At 40.2% G+C, this 27,463-nt stretch overlaps 1 protein-coding gene across 2 annotated transcripts in view; it reads left to right on the forward strand.

Moving 5' to 3' along the window:
* Positions 1-27,463, forward strand: part of GRIN3A (glutamate ionotropic receptor NMDA type subunit 3A) — a 159,713-nt gene that overhangs the window by 60,853 nt on the left and 71,397 nt on the right. For both annotated transcript variants that reach the window (XM_004423274.2, XM_087419391.1), the window contains one exon: positions 3,933-4,980. In XM_004423274.2, the coding sequence (XP_004423331.1) occupies positions 3,933-4,980 (1,048 nt within the window). The remainder of the gene's footprint in view (positions 1-3,932; positions 4,981-27,463) is intronic.

The following is a 27,463-nucleotide window of genomic DNA, read 5'->3' on the forward strand; positions in this document are numbered from 1 at the left end:
CCTGTATTATGACACTCATTACCCTGGTTTAGAATTGCCTGCTCATTTTCTTTCTTCTCATTACTAGACTTTGAGCTCCTTGCAAACAGTGAATGTGTCTTTCATCTCTACAGCTCTAGTCCTAAGACCAATGCCTGGCATTCGTATCAGTTTATCTTGCCAATAAAGTTATTCTTGATTTTTCTTTTTCTTGTTCATCAGAGAAGAGTCCAGGGCAAGATAAAAATCAACAGGGTGGAATTCGATTTAAGGGAAACTATGATTTCAACCTTTAAATCTTTTTTCTTTTAATTTTGTTTTTTTGCTGGGAAAGATTCACTCTGAGCTAACATCTGTTGCCAATCTTCCTCTCTTTTTTTTTTCCTCCCCAAAGCCCCAGTACATAATTGTATATTATAGTTGTAAGTCCTTCTAGTTCTTCTATGTGAGCCACCGCCATAGCATGGCTACTGACAGATGAGTGGTGTGGTTCCGTGCCCTGGAATGGAACCCAGGCTGCCGAAGCAGAGCACACTGAACTTTAACTGCTGGGCCATCAGGGCTGGCTCACAACCTTTTAATCTTTTAATTAACATAGTAAGCATTGAAGCTATGCTACTCATTGTCATTACATTACCAAGAATGTGAAGTGTGACTATAACTGAAAGCTATCAATGAGATTATTTTAATTTATGCTCACTGCAAAACTGAAAATAAAAGAGAAAGAAATAATCTGTCATAAATGGGGATTCTCTGAGACCCAATTTCTTGGTGCCAATTGCAGAGTGGAACAAGCACTGGATTTTCTTGTCTGGGGAAATTGAAGACATTTAGATCCTGATTGATTGGCCTTTCTGTGACAAATGAATGCCTCAAAGACAACTGAGCATTGTCCTTCGGTCATGGCCATCTTGAATGTTATCTGACACTGATAAAGAGGAATGGTTTTACTGGAATGAAGGACTTATATGATCTCTGAAAGATTTCTGAAGACTTCTAGTACCTTCTTTTCTGAGGTACTAGAAATTTTTTTAAGTATATGTTTATTCAGTAGTAGTCTTTCAAGGGTCCATCCAGTTAAAATTTATAGTCATTAAGCCCCAAATATTCTTAAAATAATGAAGGGCTTCTCTTTCTACAACTTTAACTTTACTTTCCCGATCACTAAATTAACCAAATGAAATTACCTATTTATTACTAACCATTTTATTGCCTAGGCTATGTCAGTAAGTGCAAGTGGGGGCACAGGGGGACACAGGGGAGGTGCATGTATGTGTGTCTTAACAAATCTAAGCATAAGTTGCTCATCAGAAACACAATTGTAGTCATCCTTCCTTTATAGTACCTAGGTAATTATCAATTGATTAATCTGTATATTTTAATGATTTGGCTCCCTACTTCTCTAAAGAAGCAGAAAACTGTTTTAAAGCCTAAGATAACTGAGACTTCATTACTTGTTGCAAAATTTGGATTCATTTTAAGTGGTAGAGTCCCACTGGGGAGTGCTAACATGAATAATTACCATTACCCGCAATCTACCAAAATGAGTAGTTTCATTGCATTTAGCGATAGTAGCATCTTCAAATGTGATTTATGTTTATATTGCTAATGAAAATGAGTACATCCTTCACACTCTCAGATTTTTCTATGTCCCTTCTGTGGCAGCATAACTTCTTACTACTTGTATTTGCATTTGCAAATTACTGAGTAATGTTTGTGGCGGGCAGTGGATGAATGTGTTTTGCTGAGAGCTGTAGGCGAGAACTATTCCTCTACTTTCTTGGTCCTTCTGGCTAGTCTAAGAATTAAATTGACATGAGATAGAATAATGGGAGAAAATCAAAGAAAGTTTAATAACATCTATACACGGGAGAAACCCAGGAAATCTGAGTAACTCGCCAAAATGGCGGAAGCCATTACCTTAAATACCATCTTCAGCTAAGGACAAAGAAGGATGTTGGGGGTAGTGGTTTGGGACTTTAAAGGGGAGGAAGGCAATTTACATGGAGATGGAAAAGTAAATGTTTGATAAACAAATGTTAACTATGCCTTGCAAAGACAATGATAGATGGAGAAGACTTTGATCAAATGGGCCTTGTAGGTTCCTCCCTGTTTATTGCACCTAGTTTATATTATACTATAATTATCTATGGTATTAGCTCTTCCTGGAACAGGGCTTCTATCTCAAATTCTTTTAGGCAGTTGGGGGAAGGTCAAAGTTTGTTTCAGAGTCTTTTGTTCTTAAAATAATCAAGTCAAAGAGACACATTTTGGGGTGGCAAATTCTGATCCCCTACAGAGCCTAGACTCACATCATCTGATTCCTCAAAAGAATCTGTGTTACGGGGGCTGGCCCCGTGGCTTAGCAGTTAAGTGCGCACGCTCCTTTCCTGGTGGCCCGGGTTCGGATCCCAGGCACGCACCAACGCACCACTTGTCCGGCCATGCTGAGGTGGCGTCCCACATACAGCAACTAGAAAGATGTGCAACTATGACATATAACTATCTACTGGGGCTTTGGGGAGGAAAAGGGGAAAAAAAGGAGGAGGATTGGCAATAGATGTTAGCTCAGGGCCGGTCTTCCTCAGCAAAAAGAGGAGGATTGGCAGATGTTAGCTCAGGGCTGATCTTCCTCACACACACACACAAAAATCTGTGTTACATTCCACATTTCAATCTAATTCTTTTTCATTTGAAATGTGTCTTGAGTACCCTTTATGAGTTTATCATAATGTAGTACTTCACATCTCCAACTAGAAAGTTTCTATTAAAAGACTTGGGAAGGTGACCTGGGGTAGCCTTCACTGAAAAAGCTTGAATGACATTGAAGAGTAGCTGCCGTATCTGGACGATTTGTTCTGTGTCAGAAGACGTCGTATGTGCTTCACATGCCTTATTTCCAATGCTTGTGATGGAGGAAGTATTATTTTCCCCATTTTGCTGATGACAAAACTGAAGCTTAGAGTTCAGTAAATTGTCCAAAGACAATGCCAGAAGGTGGCTGGACCAATTCAAACACAGAGGTGTCTGATATTCAAGTCTGCACTTTTATCCTGATACAAGGCCATAATTAAGAGTACAGAGGTGTCACAAACTTTTATGTTACCTCTCATTGTCTTATCCTCCCAGACTCAAGAAAAACAGAGGCTCCGACCAAGCATTTTCCTGTCTCACCCATATCAGATAGTGCCTTGGTTCACAGGGTTAGGAATGAGTATATCATTCAGTTGGTAATTTTCCTTTCTTTGACTTCTAGCAGAAGCTCTCTCTAGGTCAGAGCCAATTGTTTTTCTCTAATGACTTAGAGGGAGGGTAGCCTGAGGCCATCCTGAGAACTGCCAGTCTATTTATCATCTTTCTGTTTGTTCCATGGATGATATCCAGCAGGCAGCTTTGACTGGCCTCCTGGGGACAGATATGTTGATTTTTTCCATTCTACAAAGAGAAACATTGGTAGCAATGTTTTGCCTGTTTTCTAGAATTATGAATGCAATTCTTAAACAATTATAAAAGTATATGCATACTTATTAAAACTCATTCCTCGCACCAAAAAATGTTTATTGAGCTGATTCAGTTGCAATTGTATGTAGCGAACCGTAGAAATATGACATGTCCTTAGCTTGGAAAGTTGTGAGAATATATAATTAACAGTTTACAACAGAAAACAATTAACGTATCCCTTAACCAGGAATAAAGAGATTTGGAGTAAGACCAAGAGCCAAACACCTAGCCCGGGTGTTAGAACCTGAGGGTGAGATCTCATTCGCTCAATGAAATAAGACTCTTCTAGAAAGACTGCAGCTTATTAATTCCTGAAGAAAATATAGGCAATGCCTTTTTTAAAAAAGATTAGAGTTTCTTTTTACTAAGACAGAGAAGCAAAGGTGAGCACTGCTTCCTGTTTTTGGCCTTACCCCTCTTCCTTACTGTTTGCCTTTGCTCCTCTTTGCCAGGTTTCTCGCCAACACTACCTTCAGAGGCCTCAGTGGTTCCATCAAAGTAAAAGGTTCCTCTATCATCAGCTCAGAAAACAACTTTTTCATCTGGAATCTGCAACACGACCCCATGGGAAAGCCAATGTGGACCCGCTTGGGCAGCTGGCAGCGGGGAAATGTTGTCATGGACTATGGAATATGGCCAGAGCAGGCCCAGAGGCACAAAACCCGCTTCCAACATCCAAGTAAGCTACACTTGAGAGTGGTTACCCTGATCGAGCATCCGTTTGTCTTCACACGGAAGGTAGATGATGAAGGCTTGTGCCCTGCTGGCCAGCTCTGTCTAGACCCCATGACTAATGACTCTTCCATATTGGACAGCCTTTTTAGCAGCCTCCATAGTGGTAATGATACAGTGCCCATCAAATTCAAGAAGTGCTGCTACGGATATTGCATTGATCTTCTGGAAAAGCTAGCAGAAGACATGAACTTTGACTTTGACCTCTATATTGTTGGGGATGGCAAGTATGGAGCCTGGAAAAATGGGCACTGGACTGGGCTGGTGGGTGATCTCCTGAGTGGGTCAGCCCACATGGCAGTTACTTCCTTCAGCATCAATACTGCACGAAGCCAGGTGATAGATTTCACCAGTCCTTTCTTCTCCACCAGCTTGGGCATCTTAGTGAGGACTCGAGACATAGCAGCTCCCATCGGAGCCTTCATGTGGCCCCTCCACTGGACCATGTGGCTGGGGATTTTTGTGGCTCTGCACATCACTGCCATCTTCCTCACTTTATATGAATGGAAGAGCCCTTTTGGTATGACTCCCAAGGGGCGGAATAGAAGTAAAGTCTTCTCCTTCTCTTCAGCCTTGAATGTCTGTTATGCCCTCTTATTTGGTAGAACAGTAGCCATCAAACCCCCAAAATGTTGGACTGGAAGGTTTCTAATGAACATTTGGGCCATTTTCTGTATGTTTTGCCTTTCTACATACACGGCAAACTTGGCTGCTGTCATGGTAGGTGAGAAGATCTATGAAGAGCTTTCTGGAATACATGACCCCAAGGTAATACTTCTTTTTACTATAGTTTTCTTTATTGTCCATTATAACTCCATGTATTGTGTCTGTAGTATGTCTATATTCGTTCATCTAACACAAGAATATTCTCTCAGCCATCTATTGAGACTAGTCCAAAAGTCTGTTGCCTGGTTGAACTCAATATTTCATTGTTTTATTAAATGAAACACAAAAACTGACGGGTTTGTTCTAGAGAAAGTCTTTCTGGTAGAAACAGCTATTAGTGCAGTTTTTCCTTGTGTTGTTTGGCTGTCTGACAAAATGGCTATCAGGGAATAGTATTACAAAGAATTTTCACCTAAAGCAGACTTCAAAAATTGATTAATTACTTCTCTTGGGAATGAATGGAAATAAATAGTGGGATCCATATTTTAAATAGTAAAGAATCTTTTTTTACCACTAAAAGATAATAAACAGGAAAGAACTAACATTTTATCATAAGCACCCAAAGTCAAATGCTAGAGAACTCAATGGGTATAGAACAAGGAGTATCAAGCTAACTGAGTTGGCAGGATTAGCTGAGAACAGGGTGTGCTTGTAGAGTAAGGAAAGCTGTACAGCTGGCCCCTTTGGGTTGGGGGGAGGGTGCCAACAGTCACATTACCATGTCCAAGGACATTCAAGAAAATTTTGTTTATTCTAGGCCACCTTTAATATCCTAGACATCTGATCCTAAGAGTAGAAGGGAGGTGGAAGGTCGAGTTTAGGTAAACAGGTAAAGCAGTGGTGATACTCAAGTAGGGACAGCCGTGTCTGTGTTCTCTCTGGATGGAAACAGAACCCCTTTCAGTGAATGGGGTTATGGAGAACCTATTCTATTCTAACCTGGTGGCAGTAGAGAGGAGGGGGCTGTCAAAGCTCAAGGCAATTGGAATAGGGCTCAAGGGAGCCCTACAGTCCTGATGGGGAACAGAATGCAGATCCAGAGCACAAGTGTGTTCCAATGCATAGGACCCACCAGCGAGAAACTGAAGAAAGCTGCAATTCAATGGGCATACCCAGGACACACTATGTTTAAAGCAACTTGAGCTAAGCTCAAATTGTGAAACACTCATCATGCCTTTTAAAATACTCCTTTTCACACCAAGTCTAAATGTATTGAACCATGCGCTATAAATTTCTATTAATCATTAAAAATCAATCTCATAGAGCATCAACAAATAGGACATTTACAACGGTCTTTATCAAATGATAGAGTGTCCCAGAGAGTTGGTGGCAGCTTTAGAGAATTCTCATAAAATGGTTTGTATTAGGATATAAGATCTGTTCTGCAAACAAATGAGCATGAGAAATTTGACCCATACACAGCAAACTCCTGGTAAGTGACATGAACCTCATGAAAAGGTTCAACAAACAATGGCTCAGTAACTAGGCAAGGAATTGCATTGCTTCTTAATGAACACTCAGGGCTTTAGGTTATGAACTGGAATTCAGTGAACACAAAAGAGTTCTGTAGCGTAAATAAATGTGTCACCCTAAAGAGAGATTTTGGTGATACTTAAGCGTGCACACTCTGCACCAGTATTAGCAGCCTCTGTTTATTCTTTGTCCCAGTAGGCCTGTAGTTCTCTCAAAGGTTCACCATCACAACAGAGGCTTACTCAAATTTTTTGCAAGAATCTTGCCAATGTGACGCTTAAATTACAAACTCAAAGTGGAAACCATTCAGTTCAATCTAGTACCAAAAACAATCTAGTATGTGCCTGTTGTGAAGATTCCAGACCATTATCTTATGTAAAAAGGTGAACACAATACTGCTAGAGTTTCATTAATCAGAACCAGAGATTGACAAAATTAAGTCATGGATGCTATGCATGAGAAACCTGAAACAATGCTTATTTTAGGGGATTAAAAAGAAAATTATAAAGATAAAGCATGCACTGCAGTAAAACAATTTTTTAAGCAAAAAGAAACAATTATTCTATCCCCAACTCCACCACAATAAAAAGGTGAAATTTTTATAAATCTAACCCAGTTCACAAGACAAAGTGAGCTGAACAAGACAAAGCCAACTTTCTGTTACAGCTGGTAAGTTCTTCATGAAGTGAGACAAGCCTAAATCTAAACTATTTTAAACGTGAGATAATAAATGAATTTCCACTAAGGTTCCTAAAAATGTATATGTCTCTCCCAGTGTTGTTTCTGTATTAAAGTCTCTCATTTAAGTTTTTTTTTAATAAAGAAACCTATGTTTTTCGTTTAAGCAATACTCGACATCTGGACTTTTGGCAAATAATGTTGGTGACAGAATTGTTCAGTTTTTATCCAGATATGTAGAATTATGCAAACTACATAATGTCTTCACCCTTCTGCAAGGAGATAGCTCAAAATAATTTCATACCCTTTCAGTCAATCAGCATTCATTCTTTTTTTTTTCACTGAGGAAAACTGGCCCTGAGCTAACATCTGTGGCCAATCCTCCTCTTTTTTTGCTTGAGGAAGATTAGCCCTGAGCCAACATCTGTGCCAGTCTTCTTCTATTTTGTATGTGGTTGGCCGCTGCTGCACAGCTGACAAGTGGTGTAAGTCTGCGCCTGGGATCTGAACCCATGAACCCAGGCCACCGAAGCAGAACATGCCAAACTTTAACCATAATGACACAGGGCCAGCCCCAGTATTCATTCTTAAATATATTGCAGTTACTCACATTAGCATTTTTCTCTCCTACCAGTGCTAAATTCTTTGAGGGACTGTATCTTTACACTAAATGATATGGAGAAATTCAGAAGTAAATAAGCCAAGTAGGGGAGAAAATAACTTAGAAAGTTATAAACATGCCAAAGTTTAGAAACAAACGGAATACTGTCAAAGTTCAAGGAAAGGACTATCACCTTAAACTTAGTGCATCAAGGAAAAGCTTAATTAACAAGATAATAATGTGTTTATTCTTGAAGACTACTTGGAAATTGGACATGTGCATCAAGGCAGGAAGAATGGACATTCCAAGCAAAGGAACAGAATGAACTACTTGGTGGTGGAAAGTATAAGGTACAGTCAGGGTATCTTGAGGAGTTCAACTTAGCCCCAGCACATGTTACATGAAGGGAGGAGGTGAGATCCAAGTGTGAAAATTAAGTTCAGTTAAGATAAGAGGATCTTTGACATCAGGCTAAGAAGAGTGGACATTTGACAGTAAAGATCCATTGAGATTTTTGAACAATGGAATAGCATAGAGGAGCATCCATTTGGGATGGTTGCTTCGGCAGCAGCACGTAAACAAGATTAGAAGAGAAAGAAAATGAGTAGAGTTGAAGTTATAGCTATAGTGACTGATAGAAAGAAGAAAGGATGCGAGAAATATTATGGTGATCAAATCAATAGGACTTGGCAATTAATTGGGTGTGAGAGACGACAAACACTCACATCTTCAGAGTTGCAGACCTGAGTGTCTGATAATGTCATTCAAGGAAGCAGAAAAGGCAGTTTATGGGCTAGAAAATATGGTGATCAGTTCAATTTCATACATGGCATTTCAAAGTCTGTTTTGGACATCCAGGTGAAATCCAGCAGGCATGTGAAAACATGGAGCCAGAGTTCAGGAGTGAGACAGAAACTAGTGGGAATCCAGACAGAGAGGTGCTGCTGTGTATTAAAGCCCTTGGGGAGTATAAGATCCCCAAGGGAGAAGGTGGTCAGGAGAAAAAATGCTGTTTGAAGGAAAGCAACAGGCGTAGTAAAGAATTCGCAAGGTATTGGAGTAGAGGATTTGTGGAGAGATGAGGTGGAAGATAAGGAGATCAAGATGCCCCGTAGCAAAGTCATGCAGGCCCTTGAACGCCCCTCTATTGATTGAATTTTGACTTCTTGAGATGCAGACTGATATTGTCCCACTTGCCATGTCTAGCGTCTTGCCAGTAGTTATCAGACCTCCCAAAGGCTGATCACTTCCCAGTCCAAACCATGAGAATTAGCAAGTGTGTGTGCGTGTGTGTGTGTGTGTGTGTGATTTAAAGTCTGATGAAATTGAGTTGATTTGGTTTGCTTTTTTCCAGTATTTTTCAAAGTTCCATTTTGATTTTTCGAATTCACTTGATAGCATTTTAGTTCTGATAAGTGAAAACATACCATAGAAGTCACAGATCTCCTGTGGCCCTCTGGGGATGTTTGTTTTTCTGCTGTAAATGAAAATCCCCTAAATCTGAATGAGAAGTGACATATGTGGAATATTGGTCACACTCTGAAGATTCTTCACCCCTGACTCACAGTCTGTCCCGTTTCTTTTCATCTCCTTTCATCCTCCTCACCCACCGGATATTAGGACACTTCCATTACACCATGCTGCCATTTTCATCCTATTTTCACTACTCACGGCTCTGCTAATTCACATTTCCCTGTGCCTCCACATTAATGCTTTTGAACACCTCCCTCCTTCCCTTCTCTGACTCTTCTTTAGTCATCTCGGGATAATCTCCCCATGTTCTAATCGTGTGCCTGAAAACTTTGAGAATAATAACTCCCAGACTTCCCTAGAAGCATTTTCTTAAGAAATGTGCTCCTAGGAATTGATGTCTTTAGCTCTTAGAGGCCATCCAAGCACCCCAAATCCCAAAAGTTCCATCTACTCTTTCCTCAAAACTACTTTTCTGTTGCATATAATATTTTAAGTTATAATAATAGTGTTTTCTTATTTTTTGGGTAAATAATTTGTATTTCTAGCCCCAAATTTTTTCTATGGTTTTTTTGATATCAGTCTTGGAATCTAAACACCACTTATAAAATATTCCTATGGGAAAATGTGTTTGGATGAAAACCTATTGACTTAAAAAGTGAGATTTGTGGGGCCGGCCCGGTGGCGCAGGCGGTTAAGTGCGCGTGCTCCTCTGCGGCGGCCTGGGGTTCACCGGTTCAGATCCCGGGTGTGCACCGAGGCACTGCTTGGCAAGCCATGCTGTGGCGGCGTCCCATGTAAAGTGGAGGAAGATGGGCATGGATGTTAGCCCAGGGCCAGTCTTCCTCAGCAAAAAAAAAAAAAAAAAAAAAGAGATTTGTGGTATTAATACACAATCCATCAGTAAATTGAGTCCTGGCCGCATAGTAGCTGTAACCATGATATCAGATAACTTACAATGAATGTAATAGCTCCATTTTTCTTCTTGATCGTAATTGATTAGCATGCTGGCTATAAATTTAACACAATTAATAAAATATTAAGAGTTAAAATGTAAACATTTTATCACCATTTCAGAGTTGAGATTCACTGGCTTCAACCAACTACTCTGAACCAGAAATAAAATTAAAAGCAAAAGGCTGTGCAGGACAGACCAATTTATGATTCACTCCATGTTGCAGCAGCCAAGCCAGGTTGGAATACTTTGATTTTTTCTGACAGAGGGTTGGAGGGAAGAAATAATCTTGTTGCTGGCTGTTCCTACAGATAACCCAGAGGAGAGGACTGGCCTGCTGTGCAAGTGAAATTCGAGAGACTGGTTCTATCCTCACTTAACAAAACTATTTTTGCCCGAATAATTTATTTTACACTAAAAGTAATATATGTAGCTTCTCACAGCCTCCCACCGACTCTTCTGGGAAGCAAGCTCCATGCTTCAGAGCGGGTGGGCTCTTGAAGCATGAGACCATGAAAGCAAGAATTTATGAGCAATATTTTTACTAGAGCTTATATGAGTATTTCTCTGACATAAAGCTAGCACTATGCATTATAGGCAATGCAGAAAACAGAGGAAAGTAGACAGATGGGAGCAAGCACCCATTGCCTCATCATCCAAAGTCATTTCCTCTTAGCATTTTGGGGTGATTGACAGGTGAATAGAAACTGCAGTATTATTTATATCCAGCAATGTCTTCATCTGGGTCTATGATCTAAGACGTAGACCTGGGCATTCTTAGAACCTTCCAGCCACTGACATCCAATCTGCTGAGATATAAGACAAGATGAAAAAATCACTTCATAAATCGTAAATTACACGGAAAAATAAAGCCCTGCCTCCTCTCATAGAGTTGAATTGGCCCAGCTGAGAGGTTACGTGCGCTTTCGAAATGAGCTATTTGCTGATTTTAGTGAACTTTCTAGTTCTTCTTTTCCAGCTTCTCACATAAAATACCGTTTTAGCCCTGTGTCTCTAATATCGAAAAAAATGTCAGCTCGTTAGAGGGAATAGGAGGCTAGTGTCATTTTTGTACAGGCAAATGATGGTGCTGCTTTAGAAAAACAGTCCTGGTGAACATTCAAGTAAATATTAAAAATTAAATAGCCCTGCTGTGAAGGCAAGAGCAAACTTTAACCAGAAATATTAAAGTAAAGGCCACTCACATAGCCCTAGTAGGAAATGATAAGCATTTCCCCAAATAATAAAAACCACCTTTATTGATCTTCATATAACAGCATGTGGCTGCCCAATAAAACATATGAATTCATATAATAAAAGCTGGCCTTGAAGGAGGGAAGGGTGCCAGAACTCCAGAGCAAACAAGACACTGAAAATGGGGTTTGAGATGAGAGGAAAGAAAACTGAACTACGCCAAACCATTCATTCGTTCTTTCTTTAATTCATCCAATAACGGCAACTTCTGCTCCAGGCACCAAGCTAGGCAGCTGGGAATTTAGTAGTGAGCAAGACACTGTCCTTGCAACACGGAGTTTAGTGGGAAAGAAAGACATTACTCAAGGGAGCACATAAATCAGCTGATGATTTAAACTGTGGTAAGTTACTGTAAAGGAAAATACAACAGGATCTGAGAGCCTCACAGGAGACCTGATCTGAATGGAAAATCAGAGAAGCACCCTCCCACGCCCACCCCTTGAGGAAAGTAAGGCTGGCTGAGATGTGAAGGATGTAAATGAGCTAAAGGCAGTTGGGAGGGTGGCAGGAGAAGAGCATCTCAGAGTGATGGGGCAGCGTGTGCAGAAGCCCTGAGACTGGAGGGAGAGGGGTGCAGTCGTGATCACCCCGTCATGAGCTATGAGACTGGAAAGCCAAGGAAGGGGGAACAAGAACAGGACAAGTAATAAGGTAGAGGATTTTGATCACCAGATATTCTAGAGAGAAAATTTCTCAAAAGAAGAAAGATCCAAGAAACGCTGTAGTCTGAGGAGCACTGCACTTCCCATGGGCTCCATGTACTTACAGATAGAAAACATAATAAAAGAAACACCCCATTTGCTTTGGCAACAGAAATTCATAATAGATCAGGGAAGTGTCCTCTATAAGAACTGTGTTAAAAACAATTTTTAATGTACAAAACATAAAGGATGGTTTGGATAAAAAATTTAATGTGCTGAAAGTTGCACATATCTTGTGAATATACTAAAAACCATCGAATTACACACTTTAAATGGGTGGACTGTATGGTATGCGAATTATATCTCAATAAAGCTGTTTTGATAACAAATAAATAAACACACACACACGCAAACTGCCATAATACCAAATTGAAAGACTGAATATTTAAAGACGTCAAATTTTCCTTTGGTTAGTTTGTAGGTGTAAAGCAATTTCAATCAAAATCCCAAAGGACATTTTTTTTAGTTGTTTGTTGCTGAATCTTCTAAAATATATATATTAAAGTTAATATAAAAAAATAAAAGATTCAAGGGATTTGGGATTTGTTCTTCTAGATATTGAAATATTTAATATTAATAATAATAACAGAAAAGCTAATACTCATTGACTACTCTCATATGCCAGGCAGTGTTGTAAACAATGTTAATATAGAACCTCTCCCTATTAAGTAGTCATGGAAATTAAATAATCCAAGTAAAGCAACTTGCATGGTATCTGACACCTAGGGGGCACAAAATAATAATAAAAATAATTAAAAGTCTTATCAGATTTTAATACCAATATTAATTATATTTATCTTGAACAGTTAGTTCTCTTTCTCTCTTTCTCTTTCTCTTTTCCTCTCTCTCTCTCTTTCTCATTGTCAATGCAAACTGGTAAATGGCAAGACTGTCTTTGTCAGCTAACTTCCAGAGAGCTTGGAGGCAAATGTCTTGCCCACTAATAGCAGATTTATTGTCATTGCAGTGTGCATTTCAAACATCATTCCCAGCTTCATGTTGTTTCTTCTCCTACTTCGTCCCATTTTAGTGTACGCCTCTTGTCTTATGTGACCTTTAAGCCGCCTTAAATCTTTTCAGGAAGAGAGCAAGGTATACACTAAGTAACATTAAAATTAAATAATAGATGAAGAATATCAACAGCAATCCAGAAAAGAGATAAAATTGACCAACAAATATAAAAAATCTTACTTATAATCAAAGAAATGCTAACTGAGACAGTAATGACATGATACTTGTATCTAGCAAATTAGGAATTCTCTGCTGAGAGTTCCTGATCTTGGTGGGAGCACATTAGGACTGGCTCCAGGATACCCTGCTATCGGGAGGATAAGTCGTACAATATGTTCATCAATCAGTTTGGCCATTGGCGTCAAGAGCCTTAAAAGTGTCCATGCCCTTTCACCCTTCACTTCCACTTCTAGGAATCCCTCCAAAGGAAATAACTTACTATATGGACAACAATTTATTGCAAAGATTCACTGCAGTCTTACTCAAAATAGCAAAAACTTGGAAATCATGTAAATGTCCAACACTAGCACAATTAATACATTATAATATTCCTACATGCTATAAAAATTTAGCCAGTAGAGACGATTTTGAAGAATTTTTAAAATGTCAAAAATTAAAATATAATGTTAAGTGAAAAGTCAGGATATGACACCATATACTATCCTTCCAATTTTGTAATATACATGTGTACATACTATAAAGAGAAGTGACTAGAAGGAAATAGAACACAATATTAACAGCACTGATATCCGAGCAGTGTAACTACAGGAAATATTTATTTTATTATTTCCACTCCGTATTTCCTACAGTGTTCATGTACTATTTATGTAATGAGAAAGTACAGAATAGCCAAGGAAGAACGAGAATAATTCAGACATGAGACAATAGTCACAGCAGCAATGTTTGCTCCACATGTGCTGCTGCTGTCTGCAGCCTTTCAAGTCTAGGCAGGGCGAGTTCCTCAGTGAGTAGTACTTCCGTAGTAAAGTGTCTGCATCATAAAGATGCTATTCTTTCCAAAGAGACTTTCAGAAACAAATTTCCATTCCCACCCAGTTCATTCCCTTCATAGGACTTAACATCATCTGAAATTGTCATGTTACCTATTTGTTTACTTGTTAGTTGTCCCACTGTGTCTTGCTTACCACTAGATCCTCACAGTGCTGGGTGAGCAGTAAATAGTCAGTAAATGTTGTTCAATTAATAAATGAATGAAAAATGTCAGCATCATTGGATACAGGGTATAGTCTTCTGCAGACTACTTTGAAATCAATACTTTTGATAAGATCGTTCAAAACCATTCTCATACCAGATGCTGCGGAACGAATAGAAGGAAAGCCCCAGTAAGGGGCAATGTACAATGATACCAAGGGCAAAGTCTGTGTTGGACAGATCTAAGTTTGATGTATGCCTCAATCATAGGTTAGTTGTGTGAAGTTTGACAAGTTACTTGCCACGGCCTCTGCATCCTCATTTGAGAGGATTACAGGAGATAATGGATGTGAACTGTCTAGCTGAAGCTCTGATTCCATCCATCACTACTGTCCACCACTAGATTATGAACTCCATGAGAGTGGAGACCAGATCTATCTTATGTACTTGTATCCCTAGAGCCTAACCATAAGGCAACCACTCATTTAGATAAGTGTTGGGAAAATAATGGACCTGGCCCTGAGGGCAAGCAGAGGTGACCAACATGTGTCCAATAGGATAGAGGCAGAAGGCAGGAGCACTGCTCACTTGTAATTGAAGAATGTACCCAAGTAAGTTCCAAATTATATCCAAGAGTGACCTGGAGTGTTTGAGCCATGAGATTGATATAATGAGATCATCAAAGCAAAGAAAACCTAAGACCATGATGCCCATCTCTGAGCCAGGGGTCAAAGACATAGGATCCTTGAACGGGAACATGAGACAGATAGTGCTGCCCCAGCCTGGGTGGTTCTGCGTCCCCTGTAGCAGATAGTGGAGTTAGGTCAGGAACATCTGGTGGTCCAGTAAGGATCAGACACACGGTACATGTCACTTATTAGGAGCTGAAAAAGTATTTCCCTTTCCTTCCTGAATGTTCTTCAATTCAGGGAACTTTGGGAAAACCATCAAGACTTTGCTAATTCAGGTTGATAAATGGAAAACTGAACAAATGAGCATGTAATCTGTTTACTTCCTCACCTACTTCCAAAATAATTTTGAGGTGGGGTCTTTACAGAATTTTTTAAATAACTGCAGCTTTATTACTTTCAAATAGATACAATAATTCATACTAACTACAGCAAAGTGTTTCCAATTAGACACCCTGCTGGATTTGCTTTAATGAATGTCTAAGATCACTTCCTTCATTTGAATACAAACAGAGAATGTGCGACATTTTTGCAAACCCTTCTCTTAAATCAGAGGAAAATTTGCTTACAACTTTTTTGACATTATTAACCTGCTTAGTGTCGGGGGAGGAGGGAGAATCTCCCTCTGCCCTTTCCCTTAAGGTTCTTCTGGCTGGCCAAATAATCAACGAGACAGGTTAGCAGGAGAAAATAATACCAAGTTTAATAACATGTATACATGGGAGAAAGCAGGGACACTGCGTTTCTCAACACAATAGCAGAAATTCTCGTCTTAAATATCATTTTCAGCCAATGACAAAGGAGGATTTTGGGGGTGGGGGGAGTCAGTTACAGGAGATTACCACTAAAGCACAGTAAACAAGAGTAAGGTTATTATGCAGCTTAAGGCCTCACCTTCCACATTGATAAGCCTCTAGAAATGAGGCCCTCCCACCTCTCTTCTCAAAACAGAGAGAGAGGGAGATAGCTTTACAAATGGAGATTTCCCTTATAAATGTAAATGATTGTCTGGCAACTCTTCGCAGGGTCATCCAGAGAATGTGGCCAGAGAGACAGAACTTCTGATAAGAGGGGCTTGTTGGTGCCTTTCCTATTGTAACATTTACCCTATGTTATCTTTACAGCCATCATGATAGATCTGTTCCAGGAAGGAGCCACCATGTCAAATTCTTTAGGCAGTTAGTGGGGGAAGGTCAAATGTCCCTAGAGAAAACAACCAAGGTAAAGAGATAGATTTCAGGGTGGCCAAATCTTGATCTCCCACATTAGCAAGCACTATCTTTATACACAGATAATTTCTATACCAATGAATATGTCATAGGATATCTATAACTAAAAGTTTGATACGATTTAAGTTTGATAGTTTCACATATATCTTATGTAATTATAAACAATTATCCTTATACATGTCTATCAACTGTGTGTTCACACACAGACATTTATATTATTTGAGAGGTTATTGCGGGTTAAATGGACACACACATTTGTAATTAGGGAGAACTAAGCTACTCCAGGTCACTCTTGGACATAATGTGGAAATCTCCTGGCTATATCCTCCAAATGCAGGTAGGAGGTGCTCTCATCTCTGACTCTATCCTACTGGACTCCTCTTGGCCACCTCTGCTTGGTCTCACAACCATTCAAACCATTCAAAACCATTCTCATGCTAGATGCCACAGAATGAACAGAAGGAGAGCCCCAGGAGGGGGCGATATAGTATGATGCCAAGGGCAAAGTTGTGGTGTTGGATAGAGAAATTTGATACGATTTAAGTTTGATAGTTTGCCCTTTGATGACTCTCATTTTCATGCTTAGTAGATATCTATGTGTCTGAAGAAATTGTAGGCAACCCCCAAAGGGGCTCCTTTAATGTCTAAAATACATATTTTAGCTCCACAAACACTACAAATTAAGGTGAATGTTGGACTTGTATGATTTAGCCTCAACTCCACATTTTGATGCTTAATCAGATCAGGAGCAAGTGTGATCTAGCCACCGGTGTATCCAGCGGCAAGTTAGGAAGCTTCATTGTGAACCCAGTCTGGGAAACTCAGCCAGTTAGGGCTCAGTTTCCCAACTGCAACTGTGTACCAGCCTGCTCCAGCCAATTGCACAGACATATATAAAATGTATATGATGTTATTCATAGCTTAAGTTCAGAAAGAATTTGTCAGAATCCATTAATATTTTTCAAACTCAAGAAGTACACTCACCGTGACACTTGATCAGAAAGCTGCTGCCTAAAAAAATGCCAAACAGAAAATTTTAACAGTGCCAACCAAAACAGGACCTGTCAACATTTCCTTAAATTATATTCGAACTAGGGTTTTTTTTTTTTTATGCATGATTTGAAGACATAGAATTAATGGAGGTGAATCTATTGTCAAATAAGAATGTAAGTGAAGGTCAGTATGTAAATATGTGTATCTCCTGTGGTTTAAAATAATCAATCAGCAGCCTGAGGGTCATATATGAACTACTTAGCTTCGTAACAAGATTCTAGATATAATTTCAGGAACAGGAACTGAAAATATCATCAATAAGTAATAATGATAACAATAACATTTATTAGGTACCTGCTATGTTCCAGGGACTCTGCTAACTGCTTTACATGGATTTTTCTCGTTTAAACTTTACTGTATCTATACAGATGAGGAAACGAGGCTAAAAGAAATTAGGTAACTTGTCTAAAGCCATATAGCTAATAAATGGTAGAGGAAGGATTCATACGCAACAATATCTGACTCTGAATTATTCCTACTCAGTGTTTCATTTATACATGCAGTAAGAATGTCCTCCTTAACCTGATTTATTCCAACCAGCCCTCTCCCCACCCCTGGACTTAGTCTGCTCACACACAAAGATGATTCAAGGGCAGAGGCTGCTGCTGAGGCTGTGACATTTGAATTTGTGCACACACCGTATATGATTGGGTATGGGATGAAGAAATGAGAGACATAGATCCAGGAAAGATCAAGTCCCACCCCAACCCCCCCATCATCATCACTACTGTCCTACCCAAAGAAGTGTTGTCGCAAAAATCTGCCCTCCTGGGCACTTCATAAGCTAAGAAGAAGGAGCTATTTATCTGCATAGTGCCTTCCATCCACCTCCACTGTGGCGTACTGTCACAGTCGCAGATGCCGCCCTGCCCCTCGGCCCTGCTCCCTGTGAAATGGCAGCTTCTTTTCTCCTCCTGACCTGCAGTTAGAAGTCTCCAAATGAAGCTGTAGCGTCTGGGTATGAACTCCGGTGCTAATTAATCTTCCCGTTGTTAAATCTCTCAAACTGTTACTCCCCTCCACCTTCGGCACCACTCAGCTCACGTAAATTTTGTTCAAAGAGAACAGAGACTACATCAGTCTGTATCTCCTCTGAGATATATTAGATATATAATCTAAATTATACTGTTGAAAGGCTAGAAATAATCTATAGTCATTAAGGGGAGATTGGTTAAAGTAGGGTACATTCCTTCATTGAAATATAGTGTTGCTGTTAAGAAAAAAACCTTGAGCTAGATATATATTGTCTAGTAAAAAAAAAGTAGATTATACTGTAGGATCCCAAAAAGGAGACCCCAACTCCAGTCTCGGGAAGGCGCGGACCCACAGACACAGGAGACCGAGCTTGATGCAAACGCAAGAGGTAAGAGGTTTATTAAGCGGAGCTCCGGGTCTTAAGCGGAGCTCCGGGTCTTAAGCGGAGCTCCGGGTCGACACCTATCTCTCGCAGGAGACAGAGGAGTCGACCCCGAACCTTAAAGGGCAAGCTCTTTTATAGGATTCGGAAGCATAAAGCGGGAAAAGGTTGGCGCGATCTTACATGATTGGCTAATTTAAAGTTACATTTTATGGCGCGAATTGCTATGGCGCGAAGCGATTATCAGGTTACACACACGCGTTCCCATCTGGACCCCCTCCACCCCGACCCTCCCAAACTTATCCCTCTGGAGCACTCTCTTGTTCTCAATTCTTCCCCGAACAGTTTAGGGTGGGTCTTTCATGAATAGAGTCAGTCAGGATTGATAAACGTTCCCTCCTATACCAGGAATCCTTAGGGTGTGAAGGTGCCTGTCTCTAAGGTAGTAACTTTTAAATTTTTAATATAATTTACTTCCTTCATTTCCCACTTCTTCTTTTGTCTCTAGTTCTAATCTTAGAACTTAGTTTTCGGTGTCTACTATCAGTGGCTCATTGCGTGGGAGAGCTTGGTAATGGCGTTGGAGCATCATAGCATGCACTGCATTGACCCTTTTTCTTATGAAAGCAGTAATTCTATTGAAAACACACGGTCCGAAAACTAAGAGTAGACAAAGAATCAGCAAGGGTCCTGCTAGGGAGGATAGTAAGGTTGTCATCCAGGGGGACTTAGTGAACCAGGATTCAAACCAGCTTTGTTGCGCCTCCCTGCTTTGCTGCCTCATGTCTAATCTTTTCTTTAATCTTTGCATTGAATCTTGGATTACCCCTGTGTGATCTGCATAGAAACAGCAGTCTTCTTTAAGGGCCGCGCAAAGTCTTCCCTCTCTTAAAAACAGCAGGTCTAATCCTCTTTTATTCTGGAGCACTATTTCAGACAGGGAGGTGAGGGACTCTTCTAATTTAGAGATGGACTGTTCTAAGGTCCTGAGGTCTTTATCTATAGCATTGCTCAAGGCAGTTAATCCCCTTTCTCCTGTGACTAAGGCCGTAGTGCCCGCGGCAATTCTCAGTCCCAGGAGTACAGCCAGGGTGAGGGATATTGGTTCTCTTTTCTATAATCTGGATCTCTGGTCAAATTCATCCTCGAAACTATTGGCAGTATGATAATAAATTCTAGGCACCAACTGCACAAGCACGCAAATTCTTGTGACGAATTGAATACGCCAGTTGAGATGCAGGGGGTCAGGCCTGTGGAGCAAGCCCACCACCTATTGGGCCCTGGTATCAAAAAATAACCAGGAGTGGTCGGAAGGCTGACTTCAGTCTTATTATATAGAGCCTGGTAGCCCGGGGGAATTTTTCTTAAGCCTAGTCCTGAACCGGTCCCCGATACATCCGTTAGGGTTATCCGCTCTTCTTTGCCCCAAAGACAAGTTGTGTGGTCCGTGGTGTTATTATAGACCCCCATGGTGGCAATTCTTTTATAATAAGGGGGGCTGACCGCTAGGCATAGCCAGCATGCTTCAGTCATTCAGGGTTGGAGCCATTTAAGGCGTAGTAAGCTCCCCGTACTAAGTTAAACAGTCTGTGCCATCTTTGCCCAGTAGGTACTGCGGGAGGTCAAATGTCCTTCAGAGAAAACAATCAAGGTAAAGAGATATATTTCAGGGTGGCCAAATCTTGATCTCTCACAGTCCCGCCTTTGAAACTAAAAGTTTCATAGTCCTTTTGAAACTTAAAGAAGTTTCATAGTCCAGAAGCTGAGTTGGTAGATTGTTTCATCTCATTGAACACATTTCTTTTCTCAAGGTTACGCCTATATTATGGTATCAAGTCCATCAGCTTCAGTTTGTAAGGCTTCAGGAAAAAGGGCAGGTTCAGTTCTCAGTGATTCCAAATGAAAATGATGGAAAAAATCAAAAACGTTAGTTTGGAGATCTGTAGCCAGATATTTCAGGAGACTGGAAGAAATCAGGATCCAGTCTAGTCAACAGATATAAAAAATAAAAACCTCAAAAGACAATTAACAAAACTAGGATCTAATATCTGCAGATGTATACTATAGTTTTTACTGAAATATAATTTTTTTCTCTAAAATCACCCTCATTTTTATTAAGATAGAGTTGGCCCAATTATTAACATAAGTACAGCAAGAATAGCAATTGATCACATAGGCTCTTTTAAATCTGCTTTGCTGGAACTTTTTATAAGGAATCTCACATTGAACTTTAAAGGCCTCTCGAGGCCAGGAAAGCCAAGCCAAGGATTTTGTCATCAGACTTTGCCTGCAATACCTATAAATTTGGGTGAATTCCTCTATTCCGAGGTTTCCCCAAAATATTTCAAGGTTCCTTGTACCTGCCAGATAAGTGACATTCTTTACTTATCCTGGTAAGTGCTGCTTGGAACACAAGGTACCAGGCCAATATTTCCACGTGGCTTTATTCCATAAAGTCCAATCTTCAGTCCTCAAAAGCTGTATGGTTATATCGCAAATATGATGTTCCAGTCATAACCTTGGTAATATAACCAGTTTTTCCAATTGTGTCCTGTTACAAGGAGAACAGATTCTTATTGAACTTATGCAAATAACTATATTGCCATGAAAACAATAATACTCATTAAGAGTTTCCAAATTCGAGGGATCAGATAGAGAGAAAAAGATAAATATTTCAATTTTACTTACAAAAGTATTATTTACCAAATTGTTATAAGTCATAGCTAGCTCAGGAGAAAAGAGAAAAAGTTTTTCTTAAATCTGAAAAAACAAAACATTAAAAATTCAGCAATACTTTAAATGAAAAATCATAAAAATTATAATCAGTTCATTCAGTCCTGTGTAATCCATTTTTGATCCCAATCTTTTGTTAGCAGCTTCATGAAGTTATCAGTCTTTCCAACAGATTTCTGTAATTTTTATCAAGTTCAGTTTTATGATCAGAAAGTTTATCAGAAGTCTGTACTTCAGTGTAAATGTCAGAGTCTTTTCTATGAATTTTTCTGAAGTTGAAACATTTTGCAAAAGCATTAGAGCAAAGAAATAAGTCTGTACCTCAAAATGGCAATTGACAGAGAAATTTGGTTAATTTTGTGACATACAACACTTTAAAATAATAATAACCAGAATTATGACTGATAACCAGGACAGATCAGCATTTCAGTAATGTTGTACAATTTTAAAACATCTATATCAATAACATTTATCCACATAATAGCACCTAAGCAGACTTATCATCACTTGTCTGACAATCCTTTTCATGTAATTTAACATACTGAATCAGCCTAATAAGTTTAGTATCTTTCCCCTTATAGGAAGAGAGCAAATTTCTTTGAGAAGTTCCAGGGCCCTTTGAAAATTCCCAAAGAAAAAAGTAAAAAAGACTTTAAGATATGAATTTTGGGGGAGCTTGTCAAAAATATAAACAGTCAAAGCAAACATAGCATTAACAGTCCAAAAAGCCTTAATAGAGAGACCTCAGTCTTTTGAACACAGGAAATTATTTTAACAAAACATAGATTTTTTGTCTTTTAGGTAGACTTACTCAAAGGTAAAGAAAAATCTTTTGTAACCTCTTTATCAAGTTTAAGAAAATTATCCTTTTAAGAGAAATAAGACCAAATTATAATTTTGTACCAGCTTACTTTTGATATTAAAACTCATTTACTTAATTAAATTTATTTTAATCTTAGCCAACTTGACTATGTAAAAACTCTTTTTTCAGAATTCCTCTTTCACAAACTCATAACTTTCTTTTTACATTCAGAATTTGTCCCATGTCTTTCTTTTCCCTTCTAGTACTTGAGGACAAATTTATCTTTCTTAATCGACCAAACAAAACATTTCCATTTTTTGTTTTTTTTTTATACATCTTACTTTTCTTGTACACAGACATATTTTTTTAATTTTTTTGTAGCTTTAATCACATATATTAATTAGAAATTTTAACCCTTATAGACTTTGACTTCTAAGTAAAAACTAAGTAAGCAGTTATAAACTTTTTTACATTAGCATTTTGTGGATTGGAAAATTTATGAACACTTCATAACTTCTAGAAATATGTTATTTTATAGTACAATCTTTTAATAAAACACATGTTTACCAATAGACCTAAAACACCTTTTAGTTCTCCTGCAATGAAAAGCCAAAAGTAGACAAACGTACATTCAGCAATCAATGTCCAACATCTTATCTTATTTGGAAATGATGATACTCAGAGAATTTCCATCATAAAATTTAGCAAAACTCTAAAGTTTTAAGTTACCAGAAAGAGTTTGGAAGCTGTAACCACCATAACACATAATTATTGTGTAAAGTTCATCCAACGTTTATCTTTTTTACACCTATTTAGTTACTTATTTCCAATAATTATTTAGATTGCCTACAAGACTTTATAAGACTTCAGATAAAATTAGCCATCATTTAAATTATTATTTTTGTTAACCAGTTCTGTAATAGAAATAACATCAGTTTTTCCTACAAAATTTCATGCAGTTTTTATCACTTCTTATACCTTTAAACACAGTCATCACTAAGATTTTTATCAATAGGTCTTGGTCTTATAATCTTGGACCAGGGGAGCATTCCCAGTCAGACATTTTAAAACATATTCAGGCAAGGTTGATGCAACCTCTCTATACAAAATCAGCTCAAACATTCCAACCTTTATGATCTCATCAACACTTACACTTTTACATGTTCTCAACTCAACTGCAACCTGAGTCAAGGTCTCAAGACTAGTCAAATTTTTCCCTTCCTTTTTCTAGCCTTAATTTTTAGGTACCAATTAAGCAATTATGTGAGAGCTCTCAAAACATCTTTTTTTCCCCCAATTTAGAAGTTTTTCCAATTTAAAGGATCCGTCGTCTGGCCATTGACGAGTAGGATCTTCACTTGTATATTTATTCTAATAGTGACTCGAACCAATAAGCCTTTTTAAGGAAAGACCCGGAGGTAACTTTCTACGCTTAGAATAAATCTTTCCCATGGACGCAAGAGGCGTCCCTGGTGAGGGCGCAGATGATGTAGCCCCCATGATCCACAAAATTCACTCCCAAAGATATTCAGACTCCCCTGAGAGCTTGGCCCAGCCGGACAGAGACAGTTCGGAACCCCAGTGTACTCGACTGGCCACCAAGGTGCACCCCGGTAAATGCACCTTCCGTATGGTGGAGACCAAGGAGAATATTTTCACTGGTCATAAAGCCAAGTTTTCTCAGGACACAGAACAAGACAGAAGGAAAAACCTCATCCGGTTTTTTTTTTTTTTTTTTTCTTATGTGCACAATGACAGCTTTAGCCACGCCTTAGGTCTCTTGGAGCCAGAATAATACCTGGGGGGGAGGTGCCGCAGGGTTGGGGACTGTGTGCTTTTACAGAGTACCTCGTCGTTGCACGGACATTTTCTTGCAGTTGGCGGGGGACCTGTGTCACCTACCCCGTTCCGTGACCCAACTTATCCTGTCACGGGAGTCTTCTGAAAGTGGTGAGCGCCCTAATGGCTCTTAACTGCTCTACCCGCGCCCACTTAAATTTGCGGCCTTTTTGGCTTCCAAGATGCCCTCGGCAATGACCTTCACTTCATGTGCATAATAACCCACGGCAAAGTTTGTAGACGCCGGTCTGGTGAGACCCGCAAACTCACCAGTCTGTGGGGCCGGCCCGGACAGCAGGCTAATAGGGCCTATGCCTGCGTCCTACCCTATGGTATTTCTTTTTTATGACAAAAGACACAGACAAAAGAGAAAAACAGAGACTACCTTTGGGAGGAAAAGGGATCAAGATCAAAAACCAAGAGTACTCTACCAAATTTAAACCAAGAGTCACTAAAAGCCCAAGAAACTAGTTTCCCAAATATTTTCTCCTGCCAATCTAAATTTAGAAAGAGAAAAGAATTCTCACCATTTCCTTCCGCCGGACTCCGCAGATAGAGATTCCGGGAGGCTGGCGTGGTAAGAAATCTTACCTTTTTGCCGGCTTTTGTCAGGCGTTCCGGTATCTCATCATCTGCAGTAGTCCAGGGAGAAGGCAGGTCCTCCAGCTGTAGGATCTCATCCCGTCAAATGAGGTCCACGTGACGAACAAAAACAGAACAACGAACATCAAAGACACACCAGAACATAAACAATCTCGCCCGGTTGGCGTCTCTACAAGCCAACCTAAGGCGGCTTCAGATGGGAGGGGTTTTCGTGTCCTCCCTGGGAAAAAGAGTGCCGTTTCTTTTTCCACCTGAAGGGGGGTGGTCAGGCTTTCCTGACTCCCCTTGTCCCTTGGGGCGTCCCCCAGGGTTGCAGCCTGCAGTTCCCAGCACGTCTGCCACTGCAGCCGCTCGGCCCTCAGCGGCGCTGAGGCCCGAGGCGGCGGCTGCCCAGATACGGAGACCAAAATAATGCTTCGCGGCGCCGCACACACTCACACACCCAGTCACTCAGGCTTACCTCCAAGGGCTCTTCGGAGTCTGGGGTGACCGCGCAGATCCCGGACGAGCCCCCAAATGTAGGATCCCAAAAAGGAGACCCCAACTCCAGTCTCGGGAAGGCGCGGACCCACAGACACAGGAGACCGAGCTTGATGCAAACGCAAGAGGTAAGAGGTTTATTAAGCGGAGCTCCGGGTCTTAAGCGGAGCTCCGGGTCTTAAGCGGAGCTCCGGGTCGACACCTATCTCTCGCAGGAGACAGAGGAGTCGACCCCGAACCTTAAAGGGCAAGCTCTTTTATAGGATTCGGAAGCATAAAGCGGGAAAAGGTTGGCGCGATCTTACATGATTGGCTAATTTAAAGTTACATTTTATGGCGCGAATTGCTATGGCGCGAAGCGATTATCAGGTTACACACACGCGTGCCCATCTGGAGCCCCTCCACCCCGACCCTCCCAAACTTATCCCTCTGGAGCACTCTCTTGTTCTCAATTCTTCCCCGAACAGTTTAGGGTGGGTCTTTCATGAATAGAGTCAGTCAGGATTGATAAACGTTCCCTCCTATACCAGGAATCCTTAGGGTGTGAAGGTGCCTGTCTCTAAGGTAGTAACTTTTAAATTTTTAATATAATTTACTTCCTTCAATACAAAATATGTATACAAAATAAAATAGTCTGTAAAAGCATTCTACTAACATTTTTAGTTTTACTGACCTGGCACTCATGTAAAGGGTTGCTCACCACTAGGATATACAGTTACGTGCTGCATAATGACGTTTCTGTCAACAACGGACCTCATATATGACGGTGGTCCCGTAAGATTAGCAGCATATAGCCTAGATGTGTAGTAGGCTATACCTTCTAGGTTTGTGTAAGTACACTCTACGATGCTCACACAAAGACAAAATTACCTATCGATGCATTTCTTAGAACATGTTCCTGTTGTTAAGTGACCCATGGTGGTAATGATATCAGAGGCACGTCAAATCTTTCTTCCTGCCACAGGTCCTGAAATTCTCCTAACAGCCATTTCTTTGTATTAAGAAATTTTCCTCCAGAAGGCCCCTATATAGACTGCATGTATTTTTGTTACGGAACCAAGTGGGCTCACCTCCTGGTGAGTTAAATAAGACTCTACACCAGTGGAAGTTCTCTCACAAAGTAAAGTGTATTTGCAGCAAATAGGAGGCCACGAGGAATCATTTCCAAAGTCAAGGTGTCCCGGAACAAAGGGAAGCAGGGACTTTTATTTCAGATGGGGAACGAATATTCAAAAGGGAGAGGCGGGTATTCGCTTGCACAGGTTCATCTGGAAAACATGCTTCCACATACACTGCAAGTTATGGTAATGAGGCCCAAGCTCCTCCTGGAGAGATCTTAGCTTTAAAAATAAGGCAAAGGTCACGGGCATAGCTCTTTTGTGGTGAGGCGTGGTCAGTTTCAGGGCAGTTGTTTGTTGCATCTCCTTAACATAACAAAAGGGAAAAAAACAACTTGGAAAAACGGTTAAATGCTTTCAAACCCACCCTTGAGTTTCTCAGGGCACCTGGTCTGTGACATTTTGAGATAAGACAAATGTTGCCTGAAAGAGGTGAGATATTCTGGTAGTTTCCTATATGGATTATGAATTATGACTAGATGACTCCGCTTACACAGAGAACAAGGTATGTACCACTGGACAGTTGGACGAATTTTAGGGCAAAGACACCAACCATCAGATTGTGGAAGAAGAGACCAAAGGAGAAGGTAGTCAGTGTGGCTTCCTATGGAGATGCAGCCCCTCTCACCATCTCCTCATAGCTGAGGTCGCTTCTCCCTCGTGTTCAGGCACAGCCCTCTTTCTTACCTTTCCCCTCACCAGGCTCAGGAACCAATCCTATTCTCCTTGAGGGAGAATTTGAGATGCCCTGTCTAGATTCTTTCTCCTCAGAAGTGTGGTCCAAGGACCAGCCATTTTAGCATCTCCAGGAGCTTGTTAGAAATGCAAAATCTCAGACCTGACTCCAGACCTAATGAACCAGAATACGCGTTTTAATAAGATCCCTGCTGTTTCCTATGCACAATGCAACTGGAGCAACATTGCTGTAGGTCAATTCCTGTAGGACTCAGCTCAGGTCACTTTGCTGCTGGCCCCACTCTTATCTTCACCCTTGAATCAGTGCCATGTTCCAGGACTAAATTTTACCTGTCTTATAATTGGCATTATGCCCTATTAACAGGTTCAAGGTTCCAGTGACTTCCATACTGTGATTCTGCTTAGCTCTGATCCTCTCCCAGCATCCAGGAAATGCTTTAGCTCAGAGCCCTTGCTTGCCAGCTAGGATTTTAGCCCAACTGGTAGACATCTTGGATAATAGACCTATACAATTTTGTTCTTCGTTGTTGTCGGGGGAAGAAGAAGAATCTCCCTCTGCCCTTTTCCTTTAGGTTCTTACGGCTGGCCAAATAATTAACAAGACGGGTTAGCTGGAGAAAATAATACCAAGTTTAATAACATGTATACATGAGACAAAGCAGGGACACTGCGTTTCTCAACACAATAGCAG

Source organism: Ceratotherium simum, chromosome 29 (assembly GCF_057802395.1).
Source record: "Ceratotherium simum simum isolate JZ-2026a chromosome 29, ASM5780239v1, whole genome shotgun sequence".
In the NCBI taxonomy this organism is placed as follows: Eukaryota; Metazoa; Chordata; class Mammalia; order Perissodactyla; family Rhinocerotidae; genus Ceratotherium; species Ceratotherium simum.